This window comes from Saccostrea cucullata, unplaced genomic scaffold, assembly GCF_032062105.1.
Source record: "Saccostrea cucullata isolate Sc308-1 unplaced genomic scaffold, CSIRO_AGI_Scuc_v1 ctg4111, whole genome shotgun sequence".
NCBI lineage: Eukaryota > Metazoa > Mollusca > Bivalvia > Ostreida > Ostreidae > Saccostrea > Saccostrea cuccullata.
Window position 1 is genome coordinate 18,407 of NW_026931609.1, and position 25,039 is coordinate 43,445.

The following is a 25,039-nucleotide window of genomic DNA, read 5'->3' on the forward strand; positions in this document are numbered from 1 at the left end:
ATAAGTTTTGGTCTTATATTATTGGTCTTAAATAAAAATAATTATACTGACAGGGAAAAGAAACGCAGGGTAAACTTTTGAGGTGAATTAAATTTGTTTTTCTTAAAATATGTTTAAGTTTATATATCTAACTTTTTAAACAATCTTTCAAAAAAGATATAATCAAATTCCCATTTGATTTTGTCTAATAATGCATGAGTTACTGAAGCTCAAATGACGATACCCCCCAAAAGTGAAAATCGAAAACTCTCATTATCTTCAAAGTCTTTCCCGTGCATCTGTCAGAGCCTTATTTCTCCTTTGCATGGAATTCATTTAAGTGTTTATCTCTCAAACCCTGGCTATATTTGGCATAGGAAACCACGCAAAAACATAAATCAAACGGCGCACGCATGCGCCAGTGAGAGGAATAGAACAGTAAGTTGACTGGCTCATAAAATCAAGTTGTGGAATGGTTTTCTTTCAAATTTCGTACGAATGTAATGATTATAATCGTCTACTATATAAATGGCTATTTTTATGGTAATAAGGTGGCGATTTAAGAGATGGCAGGACGAATAACCCGCTCGCAACATGGTTCTGTTTGGCGTTAACGTCATCGTCACGGTTGATTGAAAACCATTCCAGACCCTCTCTGACAACAGGTTACAAGTTTAATGGGGAAAAATTACAAGAAACTTCTTAGTAAACCGTTGTTGCCCTTTTCATTAATTCGGCAATTCGAAAACAAGACCCCATTGACCTCCCGTAAACTGTGCCAAGAGTGCAAGGGATTCATAATGTCTCTTAATATTGAAAAACGATGTGCATACCTCATCTGCATCAAATAATGCAACAAGATTTGTGAACAAACACGTTGTTATCACGAAATTTGAAAGAAAACAATTATGCAATTTGGTTTTTTGAGCCAGTCAACTTACGGGTGTATTCCTCTCTCTGGCGCATGCGCGCGTCGTTTGACTTATTTTTTCTTTGCGTGGTTACCCATGTTAAATATAGCCAGGGTTTAAAAGATAAACACTCTGATGAAATTCCATTCAAAGGAGAAATAAGACTCTGACAGATGCACGAGATGGATATTGAAGATAATGAGAGTTTTAAATTTTCCTTTTTGGGGGGTATCGTCATTTGAGCTTCAATAACTAATGAATAATTACACAAAATCAACCTAGAATTTGGTTATATCTTTTTGAAAGATGATTTTAAAAGTTAGATAGGAAAACTAAAAAGTATTTTGAGAAAAACTAATTCAATTCACCTCAAAAGTTTACCCTGCGTTTCTTTTTCCCTTCAGTATATATACCTTTGAGACAGCTGCAGACTATTGAATATTTTTGAATATTAATTGTTGCACTAACCGTTCGTCGTAGATTTTGAAAAATGGCGCAAGGTGGAAATCGGCTTGATTGTCGGATACGCTTCGAATTTACCATGTGAAGGATTCTTTTTCGAAGGGAATATTTTGTGAAAGGCTACTTGTGATCAGTAATAGTAAAAAGATTGTTGTCTGGGAATTTATATTTCGTGAAAATTGATAATCAGTGCTGAAAAGACATTAAAACAGGTGCGATTGTCGATGATAAAAAGGAATTTTGGTCGCCGGAAAGAGATGGATGATCTGACAGATGGAAACACTTCATCGAGTCACTTAAATTGCTATCAAGTATTAAATTTGATAAAATTACATTCAATTTACTATTTCGATAAATAAAGGCAATTTATGATGAAAACACGGAGACACTGGTGACAGCTTATAATTGAGACAACGCCGAAGTGTTTGTCAGCTGTTCGTTGCGTGATTGCTGATTAGCGGATCTAGAAGAGGGGGGGGGTCCGGGGGTTGAAACCCCCCTTTGTTTGCCAAGTTGAGAGAGAGAGAGAGAGAGAGAGAGAGAGAGAGAGAGAGAGAGAGAGAGAGAGAGAGAGAGAATAAAAATTTTCAGAGAATAAATATTTATACGTCTTACTTATGTATTGAATAGATATATTCTCATACATTTGAGTTGCGTCAAGCGAAAAGGGACCTTCGTGACCAAATTTTCGAAAATCGTTTTTTCGCCGTACAGGTATTGCGTTCCATATGTATAAAATAGAATTACCTCTCTTTGTTATAAGTAAACACGTGTAAGCGCCACGCTCGGAACTTTCTGTTTTGGAACTTGTATGCCACAACAATGTATGTATTTTCCATTTATTTACCATTTATTGATATTATTATGTTGTTTAAGTAAAATGAGTGTTATTACAGCAAGTTTTTATAGTCAAAAATTGCATACGGATAATTTACGGTCGGTTATGTTGTCAACATGTTACTTTTTCACCAGCGCCATTTTTGGTTTATTTTTATAGGATTTAACTCTGTAGTTCATGTTCTTCTTATCAGATCTTATATTTGTATATCATAAATGTTAATTTTGTAAAGAATTTAATTATATTAAGTGTTTTCCTATTCCCGCGATTTTGTCAAGATTTATCATTATGGAACGCCATTTGTGTCAATATCAATTTATATGTTTAAGTTGAACTAAGAGTTTGTCAATAGAAAACAACTATTTTGAATGTGCCTTTTTTAAAAATTTTTTTTAGCTTTTTACCTGATTTGTTCAATAAAAGTCAATTGTTGAATGAACTGGTTGAAACTTTCTGTGCCCGAGACAGAACAGTAAAAAGATTGTTCCCAAAGCATGGACAAAGAGATTCACATTTGATCGTCACTCAGCAAGGAAACGTCGATCACTATAATTGGATCTAATGTCTTACACAATTTCAACAATGGAGAGCGAGTTAAATCCTGAGGATTCTAAACGGATTCGAACTATGACTGAAAAGGCGGCAGAACTCTTCAACGAGGAACGTGAAGATTATAAGGCAAAGTTAGAAGCTCAGTGGGCAGTTGTTGAAAACCTTATCTCTTCCTTCAGTAGTAACATCATAAACTTAGATTACTTGAACACATTTGAAAGTGACCTTTCAAAAGCCTATGCAGAATATTGCTCAACTTCTGCAAAATTTGTGTCACTCCTGACAAGGGCAAGAACAGAAGAGAGTATCAAAGAGAATCAAGAACACTCCTCATTCATGCAGAAATGTAAGGAATCTGTGAACTCTGTGATAGACAAAATTAATGAATCACGTCAAGCAGCACTAGAAAACGCTTCACGTCGTTCAAGAATCTCTAGATCAACACAATCAAAAAACACTCGTACCTCGAATTCATCATCACAACTTGCTCGTATGCGTGCTAAAGCAGAGGCAGCGAAAGTTCGACTAGACTTTGTAAAACAAGAGACATCATTACTGAAACAGAAAGCAGCTATTGCTGAACAAGAAGAAGTAGCTCGAGCTGCATCCTTGAGGAAGCAAAAAGAACTCGAAGCTGAATTGAGACTCTTAAACACCAAACAGGAAGTAGCAGCAACAAAAGCAGAAGCAGAAGCACTAGAGAATGAAGATGAAAAACCAGTGCTGCGAGATTTGGAGAGGTTGGAGGCTTTGAGACCCATTGACCCAATGGAGAGAACCAAACATTATATTCATGAACAGTCGGCCATAAATCGTGAGGCGGAAACGAAACCAGCAGCCGAACTGAATGCATACGCGCCAGCCTTTCTTCCCAGGCAACCACGTTTTCCTGAAATTACTTTAGAAGATAGAGCTTTTCTTCATAGACAGCCCAATATTCCAGATATTTCAGCGAATGGACATGACCAAATAAATTACTTCACCAAGTTTCTATTGAAGAAAGACTTGCTCATCTCTCGTCTTACTCGATTTGATGACCAGCCACAAACATACATATTCTGGAAGGCGCAATTTCAAGAAATAATAAAAGTCAGAATTGGAAACAACAAAAACCGAAGAGCTAGATCTCCTCACAAAATGGCTCGGACCAACTTCATCGAAATACGCCACAAGCATCAGGTCAGCAAATGTGTCAAATCCGTCGGAAGCCCTTAAGAGAATCTGGGAACGTCTAGACGAACGATATGGTAGTCCTGAACTGCTAGAATCTGTGTTGATGTCAAAATTGTCTTCTTTCCCTAAACTCACTAACAGAGACAATGTGAAATTATATGACTTGTTAGACTTGCTTTGTGAGATTGAGTCACTGATGTCTAGTCCGAAGTACAGAAGTCTGTTGAGCCACTTCAATTCTTCTTCTGGTATAGCGCCCATACTGTGTAAGCTTCCACACAACATTCAGGAGAAGTGGATTACTCATGCGTACAAATACAAACAACAACATGCTGTTGTTTTCCCGCCATTCTCATGTTTCGTTTCATTCATAAAAGATATCAGCAAAATGAGAAACGACCCTGGATTCATGTACACCACTGAGAATGCAACAAATTCTTACACAGTGAAAGAAAAGGTTGGTCAGAGAAACAATCAAGTGAAACAATGGGTCGCCACAAAGAAAACCGGAGTGACACCGAACTCAGAAAATTTGAAGTCAACCAGTACAGTGTGTCCCCTTCACAAAGCTAATCATAGTCTGAATGACTGTCGTGGTTTCAGAGACAAGTCATTTGAGGAACGTAAACGTTTTTTGCGGGACAACAAGATTTGTTTCAAATGCTGTAATTCTGATGAACACAAGTCTAAGGAGTGTACAGCTCAGATTCATTGTACTCAGTGTGGAAGCCACTCTCATCCATCAGCTCTTCACATCGGAACACGCACAGTCTCGTATGGTGGGGAGAAGACAGGTGATAATTCCACAACGTCAGCATGCACTCAGGTATGCAGAGATGGATTCTCAGGGAAGTCGTGTGCTAAAGTAGTTTTGGTAAACTTGCACAAAACCCACAATCCAAGTAAGACACTAAAGGCATACGCAATAATAGACGACCAAAGCAACAGAACACTAGTAAAGTCAGAAGTCTTCGATCAGCTTGATATTGAAAGTGAAATGACTGACTATCAGTTAACTTCCTGTTCTGGAGTTACTGACATGCTAGGCAGACAAGCCCGAAATCTCACTGTTTCATCTCTCGATGGATCATCATCAGTTGACATACCCATTGTCATAGAATGCAACCACATTCCAGACATCCGGAATGAAATACCTACACCAGAGGTAGCGAAATCATATACTCACCTTCAGGACATTGCAGACGACATACCTGAAGTTAATGAAAATGTTCCGATTCTCGTCTTGATTGGCCGTGATATTCCAGAGGCACACCATGTAGCAGAACAGCGAACAGGTCCTAGAAATTCACCCTTTGCGCAGAGACTTACCTTGGGTTGGGTGATAGTAGGTGAATCTTGTTTAAACAAAGTTCATCGTCCAAACTCAGTTGTAGTGAACAAAACTTACCTGCTTCCTAACGGGAGGACATCCATGTTTCAGCCATGTCCCAATGACATACACGTAGAAGTCCACAATAAAGATACTGGTCACTATTCACGAGATCTGGATTCTTCTATTTTCATGAAACGAAAGGATGATGATACAGTTGGTCTCTCGGTAGACGATAAGGACTTCATCAGAACTATGGATCAAGATGTTCATCTTAGTGTTGAAGGTAATTGGGAAGCGCCATTGCCATTTAGAGAAAAGCGACAACCGCTACCAAACAACAGATCATACGCACTCAAGCGAGCACAAAATCTGGATATCAGTCTCCGGAAAGACCCAACAAAACAAGAGCATTTCATGTCCTTCATGAAAAAGATATTTGACAACAACCATGCAGAAATCGCACCCCCTCTTAAAGAAAAAGAAGAGTGTTGGTATCTACCCATTTTCGGGGTGTACCACCCTAAAAAGCCGTCGCAAATCAGAGCTGTGTTCGACTCCTCTGCCAAGTTTCAGAACATTTCCCTCAACGACGTACTTCTTTCTGGTCCAGATTTGAACAACAAACTTCTCGGTGTACTCTTGCGTTTCCGGAGAGAACCTGTAGCTGTTACAGCAGACATTGAGTCTATGTTTCACTGTTTTTTAGTTGACGAGAGACACAGGAACTTTCTCCGCTTTTTCTGGTACAAAGACAATGACATAAACAACCAGTTGATAGAGTTCCGAATGCGAGTTCACGTTTTCGGTCATTCGCCTTCACCAGCCGTTGCTGTGTATTGCCTCCGGAAGGCTGCCTGTGCCAAAGAGGATACTTTTGGACCTGATGTGACAGACTTTGTATGTCGAAACTTTTATGTCGATGACGGGTTGATTTCTCTCCCAACTGCTGATAAAGCAATCGCCTTGCTTAAACGAACACAAGCTGCCCTTAAGGCGGGTGGTAATCTGCGTTTACATAAGGTTGCATCAAACGACAAGCATGTTATGGATGCATTTCCACCTGAGGACAGGGCAAAGGACTTCAGTGATATTGACTTAAGTGTTGACGAACTTCCTATGTTAAAAAGCTTAGGATTGAACTGGGAGCTGAAATCTGACTCATTCACATACCGTTTATCAGTGGGAGAAAGGCCTTTCAGTAAGCGAGGACTATTGTCGACAATTAACGGGATATTTGACCCAGTTGGATTTGTTGCACCAGTCGTAGTCTCTGGAAAAGTCTTGATGAGAGATTCATTAAGAGGTTCACACAATTGGGACGACACCCTACCTCCTCATCTATTGGACAGATGGTCTAATTGGAAAGACTCTCTGAAATTCCTAGAAGATGTGCATATTCCAAGAACATATGCGCCCATCTCTCTACAAGAGACCTTGTCCACAGAGCTCCATATTTTCTCAGACGCCTCGGAAACAGCCATAGCTTCAGTGGCCTACTTACGTACAGTCGATGTTTCAAACAACATTCATGTGGGATTCGTTTTGGGAAAGTGTAAGCTTGCACCAATGAAAGGACATTCTGTTCCACGCTTGGAACTCTGTGCGGCTGTGATGTCGGTCCAGATATATGATATCATCAGTGAAGAACTTGACATGAACGTTAACTCTGTTCGTTTTTACACCGACAGTCTCGTTGTCCTGGGTTATATACATAACCAAAGCAGGCGATTCTATAAGTACGTAGAAAACCGAGTCGACCGAATCAGAAAATCAACAACACCTGACCAATGGCAGTATATTTCAACTAAACATAACCCAGCCGATTCTGGTACAAGAAATATGACTGCTGAGGACATTATCAACGACAGGTGGATCTTAGGACCTCCTCAACTCAGAGAACCAATTGAAGACAATCTCAATACAGAATATCATCTCTGTGATCCTGAGAATGACGTTGAAATTCGCAAGACTAAAGACGTTGAAACTCTTAAAACAACTATCGACGACAAAAGGGATCAACTTGAGGCATTTCGCAAAACTCATAGGCTTGAGAGATTCTCTACTTGGAAAGTATTAGTGAGATCCATAGACAAAATGAGAACACTATCTAGGAGTTGTCACTCTCCAAAGGATCTTGGAGCCTCAAACGACTCGTTTTCATCGGAAGACCTCATTATACGCATGGTCCAGCGACAGGTTTTCGCGCAGGAGATTGTTTGCTTGCAATCACATAGGCCATTGCCAAGGAGTAGTAGCCTCATCTCTTTGAATCCAGTTATTGATGAAAATTGTTTGCTACGTGTAGGTGGTAGATTGAAGAGAGGATACCTTAGTATCAATGAGAGACATCCACTTATCATTCCAAAGAATCATCACGCAGCTGTCCTACTAATACGCCATTTTCACGAGATGGTAAAGCATCAAGGGAGACATTTCACAGCAGGGGCACTGCAATCAGCAGGATTCTGGATTATTGGAGCGAAGCGCTTAATATCCTCACTGCTACACAAGTGCATAAAGTGCCGTCGACTTCGTGGAAAATACCAAAGTCAACTGATGTCTGACTTACCAGCAGACCGAATTCAACCGTGCCCTCCTTTCACTTACATTGGGTTAGATACCTTTGGGCCATGGACAATTGCGACTCGCAAAACGAGAGGTGGAGTGTCAAACAGCAAGCGATGGGCTGTACTTTTCACTTGCTTATACACTAGAGCCATTCATATAGAAGTGATTGAAGAACTTTCATCCTCTTCTTTCATCAACTGCTTGAGAAGATTTATTTCTCTCAGAGGAAATGTAAAAGAAATCCGATCTGATCGTGGATCTAATTTCATTGGAGCGATTGATGACCTAGACGTCAATGCCATAAACGTCGAAGACAAGCCTGTTCAGGAATTTCTATCAGACCAGAAGGTGACTTGGATCTTCAATCCCCCACATTCCTCCCACATGGGTGGAGTGTGGGAGCGGATGATTGGGATTGCTCGTAGGATACTCGACTCAATGCTCATGGACTTACATTCAAAACATCTTACTCATGAAGTATTGACAACCCTTATGGCCGAAGTATGTGCCATCGTTAATTCCAGGCCAATCGTCTCAGTGTCGTCAGACCCAGAAGCCCCTATGATTCTCAGCCCGAACATGTTGCTGACTCAGAAGACTTACAACATGCCGACAAATTTTGGACCATTCAGCATCAAGGATATGTATAAATCCCAGTGGCGCTGTGTCCAACATCTGGCTAATATTTTCTGGGATCGCTGGAAAAAGGAATACCTACAAACACTTCAAGTTAGGCGTAAATGGCAAAAAACCTTACCTGATCTCTGTATAGGAGACATTGTTCTTGTGAAAGACTCAAGCACTGCAAGGTGTGAGTGGCCGCTTGGAATCATTACTAACGCAATCAAAAGTGCTGACGATAAAGTGCGTAAAGTGGAGGTGAAAATAGTAAAGGACGACAAACCCACGACTTACACAAGGCCAATATCAGAATTAGTTCTTTTGATTCATGAGGACTAAGACTAAACTTTTCTGGACAAACAAAATTGTTTGACATGATATGTATTACAGTAATTTGTTTGATTATTACTTTATGTCAAGAAGACACTTGTGAATTTTACAATTCATGTTATATTTTTATATAAGTGATATTTTCAATATCAGGTGGGGAGTGTGGTGGATTTCATTACAGGTATTGCGTTCCATATGTATAAAATAGAATTACCTCCCTTTGTTATAAGTAAACACGTGTAAGCGCCACGCTCGGAACTTTCTGTTTTGAAACTTGTATGCCACAACATATTTACCATTTATTGATATTATTATGTTGTTTAAGTAAAATGAGTGTTATTACAGCAAGTTTTTATAGTCAGAAAATTGCATACGGATAATTTACGGTCGGTTATGTTGTCAACATGTTACTTTCATCAGCGCAATTTTTGGTTTATTTTTATAGGATTTAACTCTGTAGTTCTTGTTCTTCTTGTCAGATCTTATATTTGTATATATCATAAATGTTAATTTTGTAAGGAATTTATTTACATTAAGTGTTTTCCTATTCCCGCGATTTTGTCAAGATTTATCATTATGGAACGCCATTTGTGTCAATATCATTTTACATATTTAAGTTGAACTAAGAGTTTGTCAATAGAAAACAACCATTTTGAATATGCCCTGTTTTTATTGTAGCTTTTTACCTGATTTATTCAATAAAAGTCAATTGTTGAATGAACTGGTTGAAACTTTCTGTGCCCAAGACAGAACAATTACTAAATCGCCCTTTTGTATTAGTTAGAAAATATTTTTTTCTAAAGATGTATTTTAGAGTTTTTAAAATATAGATTTATCCAAATTAGCATTTTTATGATCGTATATTGTAAAATAGTGATAATTTAAAAGTCGTTGAAGAAAATATGATCTAAATGTACATGCATATTGAAATAATAAAGTAAGTAGTAAATTTTCAAGGAGTATTTTCAACGACATTATCTCAACCTTTTTCTACCTCATCAACAAAATCATGCTTTAATCTTTGGAAATTAGTATTTGAAAGGATCATGGACTAGGAATAGACCGCTGACCATAAAAAAACCGAAAAAGTTCCTACTCTGAAATGAATAGGACATTACATAGGAAAAATAAACAACTTTATATTTTGTTGGATTTAAACATTTTTAAGGTAAGAAAGGAAAGTTTTATTGTGCTAGAGACTTAAAGGGATGTTCAAAGGAAAAAGTTGAAGCGAGCAGATAATTCATTTCAGCCCATATTGATTGAAACAAGCGGCCGAAATCTGAGCAAAAAATCCCTAATCAATTTGTATGGCACCTGTCTGAGATGTCGTAGTGGACGTCCGACCAAATATTTTAGTCCCTATGACATCTCGCTGAGATTAATACAAATGATACTTCATGCCTGTATATATTTGTATATTTTTGCCTTTTAATAGTTGAACTTTTTCTATATTTCTTCAGGCTATTGTTTATTTCTTCCTCAAATGGACTAAACTTCTCCCATAGTTTTATTCATTACATCTGATGCATAAGCAACCCTTTTCTGAAGAATGATGCTTAGACTGTAAGCTATAACAGAGATCTAAACAATGTCGCTGACAATATGCAATAACTACCACTGGCAGTTTAAAACCTGGGGAGGAAAATAATTTACAGACAGATACTTTTAAAACTAACACATAATTATCTCACCAGCATGTCATTGTGCAACAAAGTCGTCAGCATTTTATTTGTCCTTTGAACGGGTGAAACGTTTTGAATGGCACTCGAATCGATGAATTTTACACTTAACCAAGCTATCTTCTCAGATACATCTAGCATTATTTACCCGCCGTTTCATCTTAAAACCGGAAGTGCGACTTTGTAAATTCGAAATCTCGATCCCGACTCAAATTTGACATCGGAAAGAAAATATTGTTTTTTTCTGAAAATTCTAAACCTTGAGCGGAGGGTTAATAAAACTGAAAATAAAATAAATCCTGGCCTTTGAATGTGTAATTAGATCATTAGCATATTAACCAGGAGCAAAGGATAAGGTGTACGTTCAAAGAATTCATGCATTTCACTATATAATCATTAGAGCCCCACCCTAAAACAAGAACCCTTGACCCTGGGGCCATAAAATTCACAATTTTGGTAGAGGCACTCTTGCTCATCATAACTATGTACTTAGTTAGTTTATTTAATACCCAGGAGCAGAGAAGAAGATTTTCAAAGAAATAATGTATTTTCACTATATAATCAATAGAGCCCCGCCCTAACACCAGAACCCTTGACCCCGGGGCCATAAAATTCACAATTTTGGTAGAGGCACTCTTGCTCATCATAACTATGTACTTAGTTGGTTTATTTAATACCCAGGAGCAGAGAAGAAGATTTTCAAAGAAATAATGCATTTTCACTACCAACTTATTTAGCCCCGCCCTAGCACTAGAACCCCTGACCCCAGGGCCATGAATTTCACAATTTTGGTAGAGGACTCAATGCTGATTACAATCAAGCAAACAGATTGACTGCTTGATGTCCAGGAGTAAAGAAGAAAAATTTTAAAGATTGCATTAATTTTAGTGGTTTTGGCCCCACCCCTCAGGCCCCAGGGGGGCAGGGATCATGAAATTCACAATTTTTGTTCCCCTTCACCCATACATGCTTTGTGCCAATTATGGTCAAAATTGGTTTAGTGGTTTCAGAGAAGAAGCTGAAAATGTTCAAATGTTAACACACGACGCACGACCGACGTACAACGACGGACGAAAACAGATAGCAATAGGTCACCTGAGTTTACTCAGGTAACCTAAAAAAAACAAGCGGAGATAAATATGAATTAGAGAAAAATCAATGGCATTTTTAAAAAATCTTTTTCTCAAGAACCACTGGTCCAGGAAAGATGAAACTCATGCGGAATTGTTCTCAGGTAGTGTAAACTCAAGTTTGTTAAAATAATGACTCCCGGGGTAGGTAAGGGCCAAAATGGCTGATCAAAGTTTTACAAAGAAATTAATAGGAAATATCTTTAAACATCTTCTTTTCAAGAACCATTGAGACAGGAAAGATGAAACTCCTATGGAATTATCGTCAGGTAGTTTAGATTCAAGTTTGTTCAAATCATGACCCCCGGGGCAAGGGTGGGGCCAAAATGGCCGACCCAAGTTTTACAAAGGGATATATAAGGAAACCTTTTAAAATCTTCTTTTCAAGTACTTCAAAGCTATGATTAGTGATATTTATTATGGAATTATCCTCAGGTAGTGTAAATTCTAGTTTCTTCAAATCATGATTCCCCCGGGGGTGGGGGTTGGGGGTAAAAATTCATGCCCCCAAGCCACAGTAAACATTTTGTTCTGATCTGATATGTGCTATACCCTAGCCGATTGCTCAGTAGAGCAATGTGGCCACTGAGCCTCCTGTTTTACCTAAAATTTGAGCCTACGTGACTTTAGAGGGTCACATGATGTCAAAAAATATCGATGTGAAAAGCCAAGGACATAATCTTCAAGATAACATAAAACTATTTTAACTTGAGTGTCTTGCTTAAAAATAAAACTGTCCAACTTTAAAAACATCGGATTCCGTGTCCTTTTATAGAAAATGTTGTCTTAACTGTACTGCGTTGACAATTTCAGATTTGATATGATATAGATAAAGCTTTCATGAGTTATAATTTTGTTATTTATGTCAACTGGTAGCAATTTTATCGAAGTTGTGGTATTACTTTTGGACCAACCCTATTCTTTTATTGCGTAAAGGGAGGGAATATTTAGGTAAAAGTTCATTCTCACTGCCCTATTTTACATTGATAACATCTCAAAAAATACGGAAAAAGAGAGTCAAATTCTTAAAAAACATCTGACAGGGCGCATACTTATTTAAAGAAAGGCTAATGCTACGCCCTTGAAATTCCTTTTAGTTTAAAAGAAAACATCAACAAGACGTGGGTACGCAACAGCAATCTCGTGAAGGACTTTCTTGTTATTTTCAGCGTGTATTTTGCAGTGTCTCTCATGATTGATGTAACAACAGGACCGTCACTTTTGAACACCAAAGAATTAAAATAAGATTAAGCTCCGCCGATTCTTGATGGTGATAAATAATATATTCTGGTTTCTCTATTTCCTCTAAATTGACTTCAGGCCGCCTGTTGGGGTTTTGATATCTATAGAATACCTCTATTCAATCTCTTTTGTCCTAATAAAACAGAAAACAGAATGTTTTCTGTTGTTCTTCACTAGCTGATTTGGGTGTTGATATATCAGATCGTGGACAGAGTATTTTTTTTTCAACATTTTCAAAGACATATTAATCTCTAATGTCTGCCACCCCCCTCCCGAATCAAATGGTCGTTACCTATACAAATAGTGAAATACAAGAGTATTCCCAAATCCTTCCCAGCTAGTTCCTAAAACATAACTTAGTTCAAATCCCTCAACAGTAGGAGGTTTGATTGCAAGCCATCGTAGAATCTCGTAATAACACAAGTGTATTATGTATTTACAGTATTGAGTGAGGGGTATTGTTATCTTATTGGTCATTGATGTATGCTTTCGATTTAATTTTAATGATGATTGAATATTTCCGTTTTTATTGACCATCAGTGCAATCTTTAGACCTACAGTGGTGTACGTGTGTATACTATACACATCATTGAGGAAAGCGAAAGGTTTGACTAATGGTAATCTAACAACCAAGCTATATGATAAACGTGATGACTTTAACTTCTCTATCGTCAACTTCCCTTACTTATGCAGCTATATACCTTCATCACCTGCATACGGAGTATTTATATCTCAATTGATTCGATACGCAAGAGCATGCTCTACGTATGAACAATTTCTTAAACGAGGTAAATTATTGACAAGCAAGTTGATGAAACAAGAATATCAACAGTCTCGTTTAAAGTCATCATTTCGTAAATTCTATGGTCGATACAATGACCTTGTCAGCAAATACAATTTATCATTGAATGAAATGCTGACTGACGTTTTTCATACCAATTGTTAGTCCATTATTTATACACTGAATTAACCACGGATTTTTTTCCGTTATTTCCTGATTATGACAACGAGCACACGGCGGGTGTGACCGGTCGGCAGGGGATGCTCACTCCTCCATGGCACCTGATCCCACCTGTGATGTTTCGGAGGTCCGTGTTTGCTCTGCTCTTATTTTGTATATTTGTTAAATGGACGTTGAGATTGAATACTGTTCGTTATTTCCATATCCTTCTTTTAACCACCGAACATGTATCTCTGCTGGTGGACAATTTGTTCCCGAGGATACTTGTTGTTCGGTACTTATTCATGCATGAGTACACATAATAACGAAATGATACTGGCAGGCGACGCGTCGCCCAGTATAAAAAGGCGTCACTCCCTTGAGTCTTTAAGGGACACAGACTCATGGAGTTCATTTGGTGCCCCTCGGATAATCCTCGGGGATATTAAACATATGTCATATGTACAGACTTCAGATTCCCGGTTTTGGTATAAAACCAATACATCATATACCAAATTGAAAGAGTGTAAAGTTTCTATTACAAATATATTGGATGATTCCTTTTCCGACCCAATGTCTTTGGTTTCAAAATGTTCTGTGCGAAACTGTTAAACCTGTGACATTTTGATAACTAACACTTTTTTCACCAGTAATCTTACTGGACAGAGCTTTTATACCAAAACTTGGGAAAATCTGAACTGCAAATCCTCTAATGTTGTTTATGGAATAGAATGTAATCTGTGTGGACTTATTTGTGTCGGTGAAACCAAGGGATCGCTTAACAAAAGAATATTAGGTCATCGATTTCAAATAAATCATGGTGGTCAGCAGCTTTTATATAAACATTTTAATTCACCTGATCATTCTATTTTATCAATGAAAGTTAGAATTCGGGAAAAGATTTATCACCACACAAATAGTCGGTCGTTGAGTACACCTTTCCGTAGACAACGTGAAGAATTCTGGATTAGGAAACTAGGGACAGCCTTTCCCTATGGACGTAATGACAATGTTGATAGTGTTGGAAAATCTCACATAAGCCCGCAGTGTAATAATGTAAATGTGATTGGACTTTTTAACAATACTCAGAGACGTAAGCGTAGTCATGGACATTGTTCATACAATAAACCTGCAATACACGACGTCTCTTTTGATTCATTACTACCTTATGTAAATCAACAGTTAGGTCTACATCATATTCGAACCAAACTTTACTCTGTGCCTTGAAACTATTAAATAGTCTTCTTGAAAGACCAAGGAACATCCAAATTTAGATTCCTCGACACCTGAATGTAGTCTCGGTTCTGTGATTATGGATATTGCACATCACAGGCTTTTTAAACCCCCACGTTTCACGGAAGAAAATGCAGCTCAAACAATCCGTCTTTTCCTTAACTTTAATATGCCAATAAAGGAATTGACGCAGATAATATAAGTAATATTCTTAATCACAAAAGGGTCCAGTCTTGTATTCCACCATATTTCAAGTTAAAGACTACGCCTTGTATTTCCTACAAATATACATCGACCATTGCTTCCAAACTTTTCAATTACAAAAACACTTTACATGGCCTGGATATTGACTATCTGAAAAATAATCCCCTTTCGTGTTCATGTTCTTCTTCGCCCTATAACTATAGTCCTGCTGGACACGTTATTACAGGTGACGTAAAAATAGTTCGTAATGAGGACCTTAGATCACTTATTTTAAAAGGTCCTAAATATAGGACCCCCAATCCTTCAACTTGCGTCGGAATTTCATAAATATTATGGATTCTGTTGAAAATTACGCCAGACGATGGGCTAGATATAAAAAAGAAAGACATTGACACCTTGTCAGAATGGATTAAATGTTTCAGATCCATGTTAAAGTCACGTATTAAAAGATTGAGGGGCAAAATGAAAACCATCTATCCTTCTGTGTTCAATAAACCAGAAGTGAAAAAAGAATTTGATAGATTACACGATCAGTACGTACTGGTTCCTGCCGACAAAGCAGGTAACAACATTGTCTTCGTTTGTAAGGCTCATTATATAAATTGCATTCTAGAAGAACTTGGATTTAATTCTACAAGTGGTAATCCTACTTATACATATTCTTCTCTTTTCTAAGGAAGAAATTCTTCAAAATCACTTGTCCGTTTTGAATACTTTTAATATTCAAGAGAGCCAAAATGAATTTGAACTACCTTATATATATTGGATTCCGAAACTTCATAAGAATCCTTACAAACAAAGATACATTGCAGGTTCCAGTAAATGTTCAACCAAGCCTCTTTCGTTACTTCTCACTAAAATATTGACATGAGTGAAGGAAAAACTTCAAGAGTACTGTACAACTATATATTCAAGAAGTGGTGTGAATCAGATGTGGATACTTAAAAATTCTAAAGAACTTTTCTGGACGATTTGAAATCACAGGACTTTACAAAAATCAACAGTATAAAAACTTACGACTTTTCAACTTTATACACAACAATTCCCCACGACAAATTAAAATCCAGGCTTTTTGATATCATTGACAGCTGCTTCTTCAACAAAAATGGAACTCGTAAGTTTAATTACCTCGTCATTGGTCATTTGAAAAATTATTTTGTTAAAACAGATTCTGATTGCACACATAAGTACTCTGAAGATGACATTAAGAAGATGCTTGAGTTTCTGATTGACAATATCTATGTGGTTTTTGGAGACCAGGTATTCCAACAATCTATTGGAATTCCCGTGGGAACAAATTGCGCTCCGTTATTGGCACACTTATATTCATATGAAGCAGAATTTATGCAAAATCTTTTACGTGAAAAGAAGAAAACATTTGCTGTGGCCTTCAACTCGACATTAAGATATATCGACGACGTATTGTCAATTAATAATGATAGTTTTCATTCTTACATCGACACGATATATCCTGGTGTGCTTGAGATAAAAGATACCACAGAGTCCGACACTTCTGCTTCATACTTGGATATTTTACTTGAAAAAGACACTAATGGTAATCTAACGACCAAGCTATATGATAAACGTGATGTCTTTAACTTTTCTATCGTCAACTTCCCTTACTTATGCAGCAATATATCTTCATCACCTGCATACGGAGTATTTATATGTCAATTGATTCGATACGCAAGAGCATGCTCTATGTATGAACAACTTCTTAAACGAGGTAAATTATTGACAAGCAAGTTGATGAAACAAGAATATCAACAGTAGTTTTAAAGTCATCATTTCGTAAATTCTATGCAACTGGAGATACAATGACCTTGTGTCAGGACCAAATACAATCTATCATTGAATGAAATGCTGACTGACGTTTTTCATACCAATTGTTAGTCCATTATTTATACATTGAATTGACCACGGATTTTTTTCCGTTATTTCCTGATTATGACAACGAGCGCACGGCGGGTGTGACCGTCGGCAGGGGATGCTCACTCCTCCATGGCACCTGATCCCACCTGTGATGTTTCGGAGGTCCGTGTTTGCTCTGCTCTTATTTTGTATATTTGTTAAATGGACGTTGAGATTGAATACTGTTCGTTATTTCCATATCCTTCTTTTAGCGTACACAATGTATCCAATGTATAGAGAACAAGCACACAATATAGAAAGAAATGTCAAGGACTTTTAAGGATACCGTTTTGATTTAGTAAAAAAAAGAGTCCAGTCTGGTCCGCATGTATATTATTTCAAAATTTACGAGGTAGAAAAAACTTCATCAAGTGCTGATGAGTTATCTCCCATGCTGGGTCGATAATTGCTTTTGAAAACTATAGTTAGATCCACTCTTCAAACATTTCAATTCTTTATCAAAAAGATATCTCTTCAAGATAACAAAAAGTTATTTTAACTAGATATCTTGCTTAAAAATAAAACTGTTTCAACATTAAATGTATCGGATTCCTAGTCTTTTTATAGATACGTCAAATAGTAGCAATTTTATCGAGGTTGTGACATTACTTTTGGACCAACCCTGGCATTTTACTGTCTAAAGGGAGGGAATATTTAAGTAAAAGTTCATTCTCACTGCTCTATTTTTCATTGAAAAAAACTCAAAGAATATGGAAACAAAGAGCCAATTTTTTTAAATATCATCTGAAAGAAGCAAACCAATTTATTCGAAAGGCTTATGGTACTCCCTTGAAATTCTTTAAAGATTAAAAGAAGACATCAACAAGACACATCAGTCTCGTTCAGGTCTCTCATATCAATTCGTTTTAAAGGATTGCTATATAGTATTTAAAAACGAACACACGCTATTATCTATCATTATTCTAGTATGTGATATTCAAAGATGATGTCTGAAATGATTTCTTGATGTGTGTTATATTGAGCCCTTTCACAAGTGAATAAGATACATGTACTAACTTATACATATATATCGCTTCATAATAATCTTTCAACCTACATGTGTATTTCAGCAGCAATATTCGTTGGAAAAGTATCATAAAACATGTACATGAAATCTCCCAAACATTTCACTCCTGCTTTGTTCATTGAAGCTTATAATCGTCCCCGATATGTAGTGATAAACCCTCATTACAATTAACCTATATAAATAATGTACTTAAATAATTGCTATCCCAACCATGAAAATATTAATTTTTAATTACAGAATATTGTCTATTCTTATTTTATTGTCCATTGTGTGCCTTAACTGTAATGTGTAGCAAATTATCGAAGTTGTGACATTACTTTTGGATCAACCCTATTCTTTTACTGCCTGAAGGGAAAAATATTCTAGAAAGTTCTTTCTACCTGCTCTATTTTACATTGATAAAATGTTAAAGGCTATATACGGCTCAAGTCTCTATGTTTTTATTGTTTATTTTTTATAAATAGTTTTACAAATTCTTTGTTCTTATTTGTATTGCTGTCCTCTGCTCTCTGTCATAGTTAAATGTTATCAAACATAGAGACTTGTAAACCCTGCACTGGGCTAATCAGCCTCACTATTACATCTGTCATCATGTATCGCTCTACGAGACATTTTTATGACCTTTCACAAAATTAAATTGTTTTTGCTCAGCTGGCAATTACACTCCCGTTATCAGTTCCTAAACTGGCGACTCGTATGGCCGCTTCTACACCTAGAAAGTTTTTTAGTTTTATTAAATATACACCAAGAACAAAGAAATTCATCTGTTTATTGTGCGGAAACAAAACTGAGGATAGTAATTTAAGAAGAAAGTTATTCCAAGGATCATCTAAAACAGAATACTGTGTATTAATTGAAAAATACTTGCACATTGACATTAATCCAGATACCCATACAGACACAGTGTGCCGCAAATGTGCAAGAGAAATTAATAAAGTGAATGAAACTGTTTTAAAACTGAAGTCTAATTATGAGCGGACAATAAGTAGCCTTTTAGAATCTCACGGACAGGAAACATCAAAGAGATTAGCATCACTAGAGCCAGAAACATCTGTGAAGAAGCGGAATTTGTTTCCAGGTGAATGTCAGACTGGATCTGAAGATATAGACCAATATTTTCAACCTTTCTCTGAGACTGATGACTACAAGGTCTGCTTTTTTAAAAAATCTTTTTTATATTAAAATAAATTCTAAGACTTACAATAATCAATACACACAGAACATTGATTTTTTAAATTAAAAAAACTCGACCTACTAGGCATTCAAAATCTGAACATAAACAAGTTTTATGTGTTTCTCATATTTTATTATAATTTAACTCAACTTGTTATTTTTAATTCTTTAAACTTTTTTAGGAAAATAAAGATTCTTCTCAAAACCGTGATGCAAAGCTTGTCCAGTTATTAGAATGTGGAAACATAAAGGAATTTTCAGAAGAAATTTTCCAAATTCCGAATGTCCTTGAATGTCTAAAAAATAAAATTTACCAAATACTACAATCAGAAATAAGAAATATTGTTTCAAAGGGCTTCAATTCTGTGCTTAGAAGAAAAGATAAGCAGGCTGTGCAGTCATTTTCCTTAGAAAAAGTTTTAAAAGAATGGCAGAAAGAAGCCCCAGTATTCCTCGAAATCCTGGAAACAATAGTGTCCAATCCATCACAAACAAGAAACAAGTGTAAAAAAGATGACGCTTTACTGCCGGGTATTGTGTCAGTGGGATCAAAGTTACTGAGTATCCATAATCAAGAGCTTAGTCTCTTTCAACACATCAATAGCATCATATTGCTGAAAGGAGGCTGCAAAAAGTCTACTTTTCGAAGGTTAAATTCTACTTTTGATTGCTTGTCATATCCAGCAACTTTAGCATTAGCAGATCGCTATGGGGCAGACTGGGATCGAAATATTAGAAGTTGGCAAGTTACTGTTGAACAGGATAGAGAAACTGAAGATCAATTGATGAACAGTGTGCATGTTTATGAAGAATTAGTAAGAGTACATCAGGATGTTGATAGAGACCCTGAGTTCACACTTGCATTATCTAGTGCCAGACAAGATCTACAGCAACATCGAAAAAACATGCACCCAGGATACTATTTTGTTGGTGACAATGTAGATTTGAGAACAAAAGTTAGGAATATGACCATTACCAACCAAAACAAAGATCAGCACATGTTCCAGATCTGTGCCTATGAAAATCGAGTTTCTGGAAACCATCTCGATAACAGTGGACCCAAGACCAACATTGACACATACAATTTCAAGAACTTGATACCGGGTGAACATGAGAAAAAATGTTTTTTATCTGAAGCAGCTTTCTTAGTGGCACAGCAATGGTCAAAGTACATTCCTCATTTTTTGCCATACATCAATGTTCTGCCAAAATACATCAGTCATGAGTATCTCAAAGAAATGAAAACTCGAACCAACAGGGCAAGTAGACTTTTCTACATTTTTTTTTTTTTTTTTTTTTTTGGCAATTTTATTACTTATACAGGGAAAAAGATCAATAATTTCAAAGAAATATATTTTCTCTCAACATAAAATTGTTTAAAAATAAAATTTCAGCATAGAAAAAGTTTTAATTGTGTGCAATGAACCATATATTTTCCAGATCAACCTGGGAGTACTTATGAAATGTGAGCAGTACAATGAGGATATGACAGATATTTGTGAATTTCTACACACTTTCGTTCCTGGACATGAAACAAATGATAACTGGCAGAAGAAACCTGACAAAGTATTAAGTGGGGGTGACTACCTCACATTTGAGCGCCACAAGCAAGCCCAATCTTCAAAACGAAATGGCCGTACCCCCTCTAAGCGTTTGCAGGGCCTAATTCCAAAAATGGAAGAGTTTCATAACCAAGCTGAATTGCTAAAGGTAAAATTCAGTTTCATCCCGTATCTTGTACATTTATTTTGTTCAATATACATTTAAAGTATGACATAAATATTATCTATTATTAAATGCATTGTATTATTTTTTATTAGGTAATATGGTCCCTACTATATAACACCAGTTCTGCCCGCAACCAAGGAACTTTGTATGCTGCAAGAAATACTTTGAACTCGAGGAATGTCACTCAACATTCGTCTCAAGACTTTTATGCCTGTTCTGACCTGGTAGAAAAAGTCACATTAGCCTACATAGTTACTGGAGGTCTTGAATACTTTGGAATGGACACCTTGAACACAGTCCCAACCAAAAATATGTATAGCGGTGCTATTGGTGACAAGAAAGAGATGTGTGAATATATTTTAGACCATGCATCTGAATTTGCAAAGCAGTTCTGTGTTCCTGACACACCACTTTTGCCAGAGTATGGTCCCCAATCATTATCTTTGATATGTCGTTACTGCAATAAGGAATATAAGCGCCCGAAATCTCTACGAAAGCATGAGGCGACGGTTCATGGTCATCCGGATCCATTGTATGGAGATGCTAATATAACAGAAATTACGACACAGACCTCAGAAGATGGAGTATTCAACTATACACGATTAATGTTGAATCTGGGGCTACTTAGAATGAACCACAACGATGCCATTCGTATGGGAGATGGTGAGCGTATAATGCGAATAAATCCGAAGTATGCTTATGGGCTTTTAGAGACAAAAGCTCAGACAAACATGCTTTTGACGGAAAGGATGGCACATAGATTGATATGGAATCGAACTGTCAATCACCGAGGATATTTCGATTGAAAATCTTCCAAATGATCTAGACATAGAACACTGCAACAAAGTTTTCAAGGATGAAACACATAGTTTCAGGGGTAATATTTTGAAATTAGTTGAACAGTATCAAAAACTTGACCTCTTTTCCATTATACCTGGAAGACAACATGATCCTTCATTCCAAAAGTCAAAAAATCAGAGCAGCAAACAGCGCGACATATCAGTGATGATTAGTGAAATGCGCGCCCGTCAGCAGGAACACGATTCTGCATCCGGAAGTGATATCTCATCCGAGACGGACGGAGAAGAGGAAACGTAATGCTCCAATAGACTGCTTCTTTTTGAATTCAAACTCATGACTATGATGCCGGTATGTTTATACTTAAATATTTTACTACCATATTATATTTCATTAACCTAGAACATCGATACTATGGACAAACTACAGATTATATCAGTTAATGTAAGGGGGCTTAATTCTGATGAAAAACGTCAAAAATTATATGAATGGCTTAAATTATCTCAATGTGATGTTATTTTATTACAAGAGACACATTTTATTGAAAAAAATGAACATAAATATAATGCCGGATGGCATGGGAAAAGTTTTCATTCATACAGCGATTCGTCACATAGTAAAGGCGTTTCAATATTTTTTAAGAAGAATTTAAGTATCGAAATACTGAATGTGAAAAAATCAATTGATGGTAGAAAAATGTTGTTAAATGTTGAATATGATAATGAAATTTTTACAATTGTAAATATATACGCACCTAACGACATCAACAAAAGAGTTGATTTTTTCAAAAGAGTGCATACATTTATTACCAAAAATTGTTTAAATGAAAACGTAATTCTATGTGGAGATTTTAATTGTCGACTCAATGACAAACAAGACAAAAGTAAAAATTATCTGATTAACCTATTAAAGCAGCTTGATATGGTAGATGTCTGGAATAGAGAACACCCTGATTTGAAAGGCGAAACGTGGTGTAATGCCCAAGATATCCCTTTTAGTAGAATAGACTATATTTTTATGAATAATAATTTCTGTTTTCAAGTAGGTAAAATTATAGTGAGAAAGTTACCAGGTACTCATTCCCGAGGCACAAGAATGAGTGATCATAGATATTTAAAAATGTATTTTAGTATCTCTAAAAATTCAAGAGGTCCGAATTATTGGAAATTAAATGTTTCATATTTAGAGAATAAGGAATACAAGGAAAATATTGCAAATTTAGTTAATGAAGTAGATAATGTACAAAATCCGATCGACAAATGGGAACTTTTTAAACGTAAAGTTAAAGAATTTTCAATATTTTTCGCAAAAAATAAACGAAAGAATATGAGAGGAAAAATAGCCCTTATTGAAAAAGAGATAGAAAATATGGAAAATAGCCAGTGTAACAATATAAATAATAGAAAACTTAAGGCACTATACACAAATTTAAATGAACTTAATGACAAAAAAATAAAAGGGGCACAAATAAGATCAAAAGCAAAATGGATAGAGAGCGGCGAAAAAAATACAAAATATTTTTTAAATCTTGAAAAACAAAATCAAACGTCTAATGTAATTAAAGAACTTAAAACGCCTACTGGCGATTTAATAAACACTACAAATTCATTAATCGGAGAAATGAATAATTATTATACGAATCTGTTTAAAACTACAAATATTCCAACCGCTAAGATTTCGAGTTATCTAAGCAATATTGAAGTACCAATGCTGAACGAGAAGGACAAATTAATGTTAGATGAATTCCCTACACTTGATGAATGCAAAAATGCCGTACTTGAAATGAAAGGAGAAAAGTCTCCTGGCTTAGATGGTATACCATGTGAATTCTACCAATGTTTTTGGAACATTATAGGGCCCATTTTTTATGACGCACTTAAAGAAATCTTTAAACAAAAAGAAATGTCTGAATCTCAAAAGTTGTCTGTGATATCTTTAATACACAAGAAAGGCGAAAAACAATTGTTAAAAAATTATAGACCAATTAGCTTAACAAACACTGATTATAAAATCATAGCTTGTGTTTTAGCTAAAAGGTTACAAAATATATTATCATATACAATCAATAAAAATCAAACGGCTTATGTTAAAGGCAGATACATAGGTGAAAATGCTCGGCTAATCTTAGATATTTTTGAATATTGTAATTCCGAGAAGAGAGACGGCATATTATTACTGCTCGACTTTGAAAAAGCTTTCGCGATCAATTTGTTACATTGGTAGAGATATTATGTAAAAAACCCTAAATTCAAAATGAAATAACGGATGGTTATCTAAAACATGTAGTATGACAAGAGGGATACGACAAGGATGTCCAATATCAGCTTTACTATATTTATTTGTAGCTGAAATTTTATCCATTAAAATCAAAAACGAACCAAATATATCAGGAATTAGTATAAATGATAAAAAAAAATATTAATGTACAACATGCAGATGACCTAGCAGTTGCTCTGAATGACAAGAAATCTCTCGATTTTAGTTTGAAAATTATTAACGAGTTTTGCGATCACGCCGGATCAAAAATTAACATAAACAAGACGGAATGTATCTTGTTCGGGGGGCTTAAAGATATGTATGATGAAATCAACGGTATTAAAGCAACAAATAAAGCAATTAGATGTCTAGGTATTTATATAGGACACGATAAAGAAGAATGATACAATAAAAACTGGATGAAAATATACCACGACATTGAAAAGTTATTTGAATCTTGGGAACGTAGAAAATTAACGGTTTTTGGTAAATCGTGTAAAATCAAAACATTAGCAGTTTCAAAACTAGTTTATATTGCATCTATATTGTGTATACCAAGTAAAGAATATATTTGTAAGGTCTAAAGACTTTTATTTAATTTCTTATGGGACAAATCGGAAAGAATCAAACGAAATACACTGATATGCGATTTAACTGACGGAGGTTTATCAATTACAGATATTGAAAGCAAGTTTAAGGCTCTGAAAGCAGCGTGGGTACCGCGACTGATATCTTCTAAGGGCACTCTATTTGAAATCTTTGAAAGTTTTTTTTAAAAAGCGAATTTAAATCTGAATTATGTTTTACAATTTTTTGAAACTAGTTTAAATGCACTTGACAGAATAGGCAAGCTTCCGCTTTTCTACAACAAATTCTAAGCTAAAAAAATGAGTAACTTTGAAAATACATCACCCTATGATATTTTAAAACAACCCATTTGGAATAACA

General features: G+C 36.0%; 2 protein-coding genes across 2 annotated transcripts; both read left to right on the top strand.

The window, feature by feature from the left end:
• Window positions 1-4,018: 4,018 nt before the first annotated feature.
• Window positions 4,019-8,776, top strand: LOC134233122 (uncharacterized). Its single transcript, XM_062715113.1, has one exon. The coding sequence runs from the start codon at window positions 4,019-4,021 to the stop codon at window positions 8,774-8,776; it is 4,758 nt and encodes a 1,585-aa protein (XP_062571097.1).
• Window positions 8,777-18,564: 9,788 nt separating this feature from the next.
• LOC134233123 (uncharacterized) lies at window positions 18,565-21,843 on the top strand. The gene is made up of 4 exons (XM_062715114.1): window positions 18,565-19,285; window positions 19,492-20,589; window positions 20,699-21,019; window positions 21,130-21,843. The coding sequence occupies exons 1-4, from the start codon at window positions 18,833-18,835 to the stop codon at window positions 21,841-21,843; spliced, it is 2,586 nt and encodes an 861-aa protein (XP_062571098.1). The 5' UTR covers window positions 18,565-18,832.
• Window positions 21,844-25,039: the final 3,196 nt, after the last annotated feature.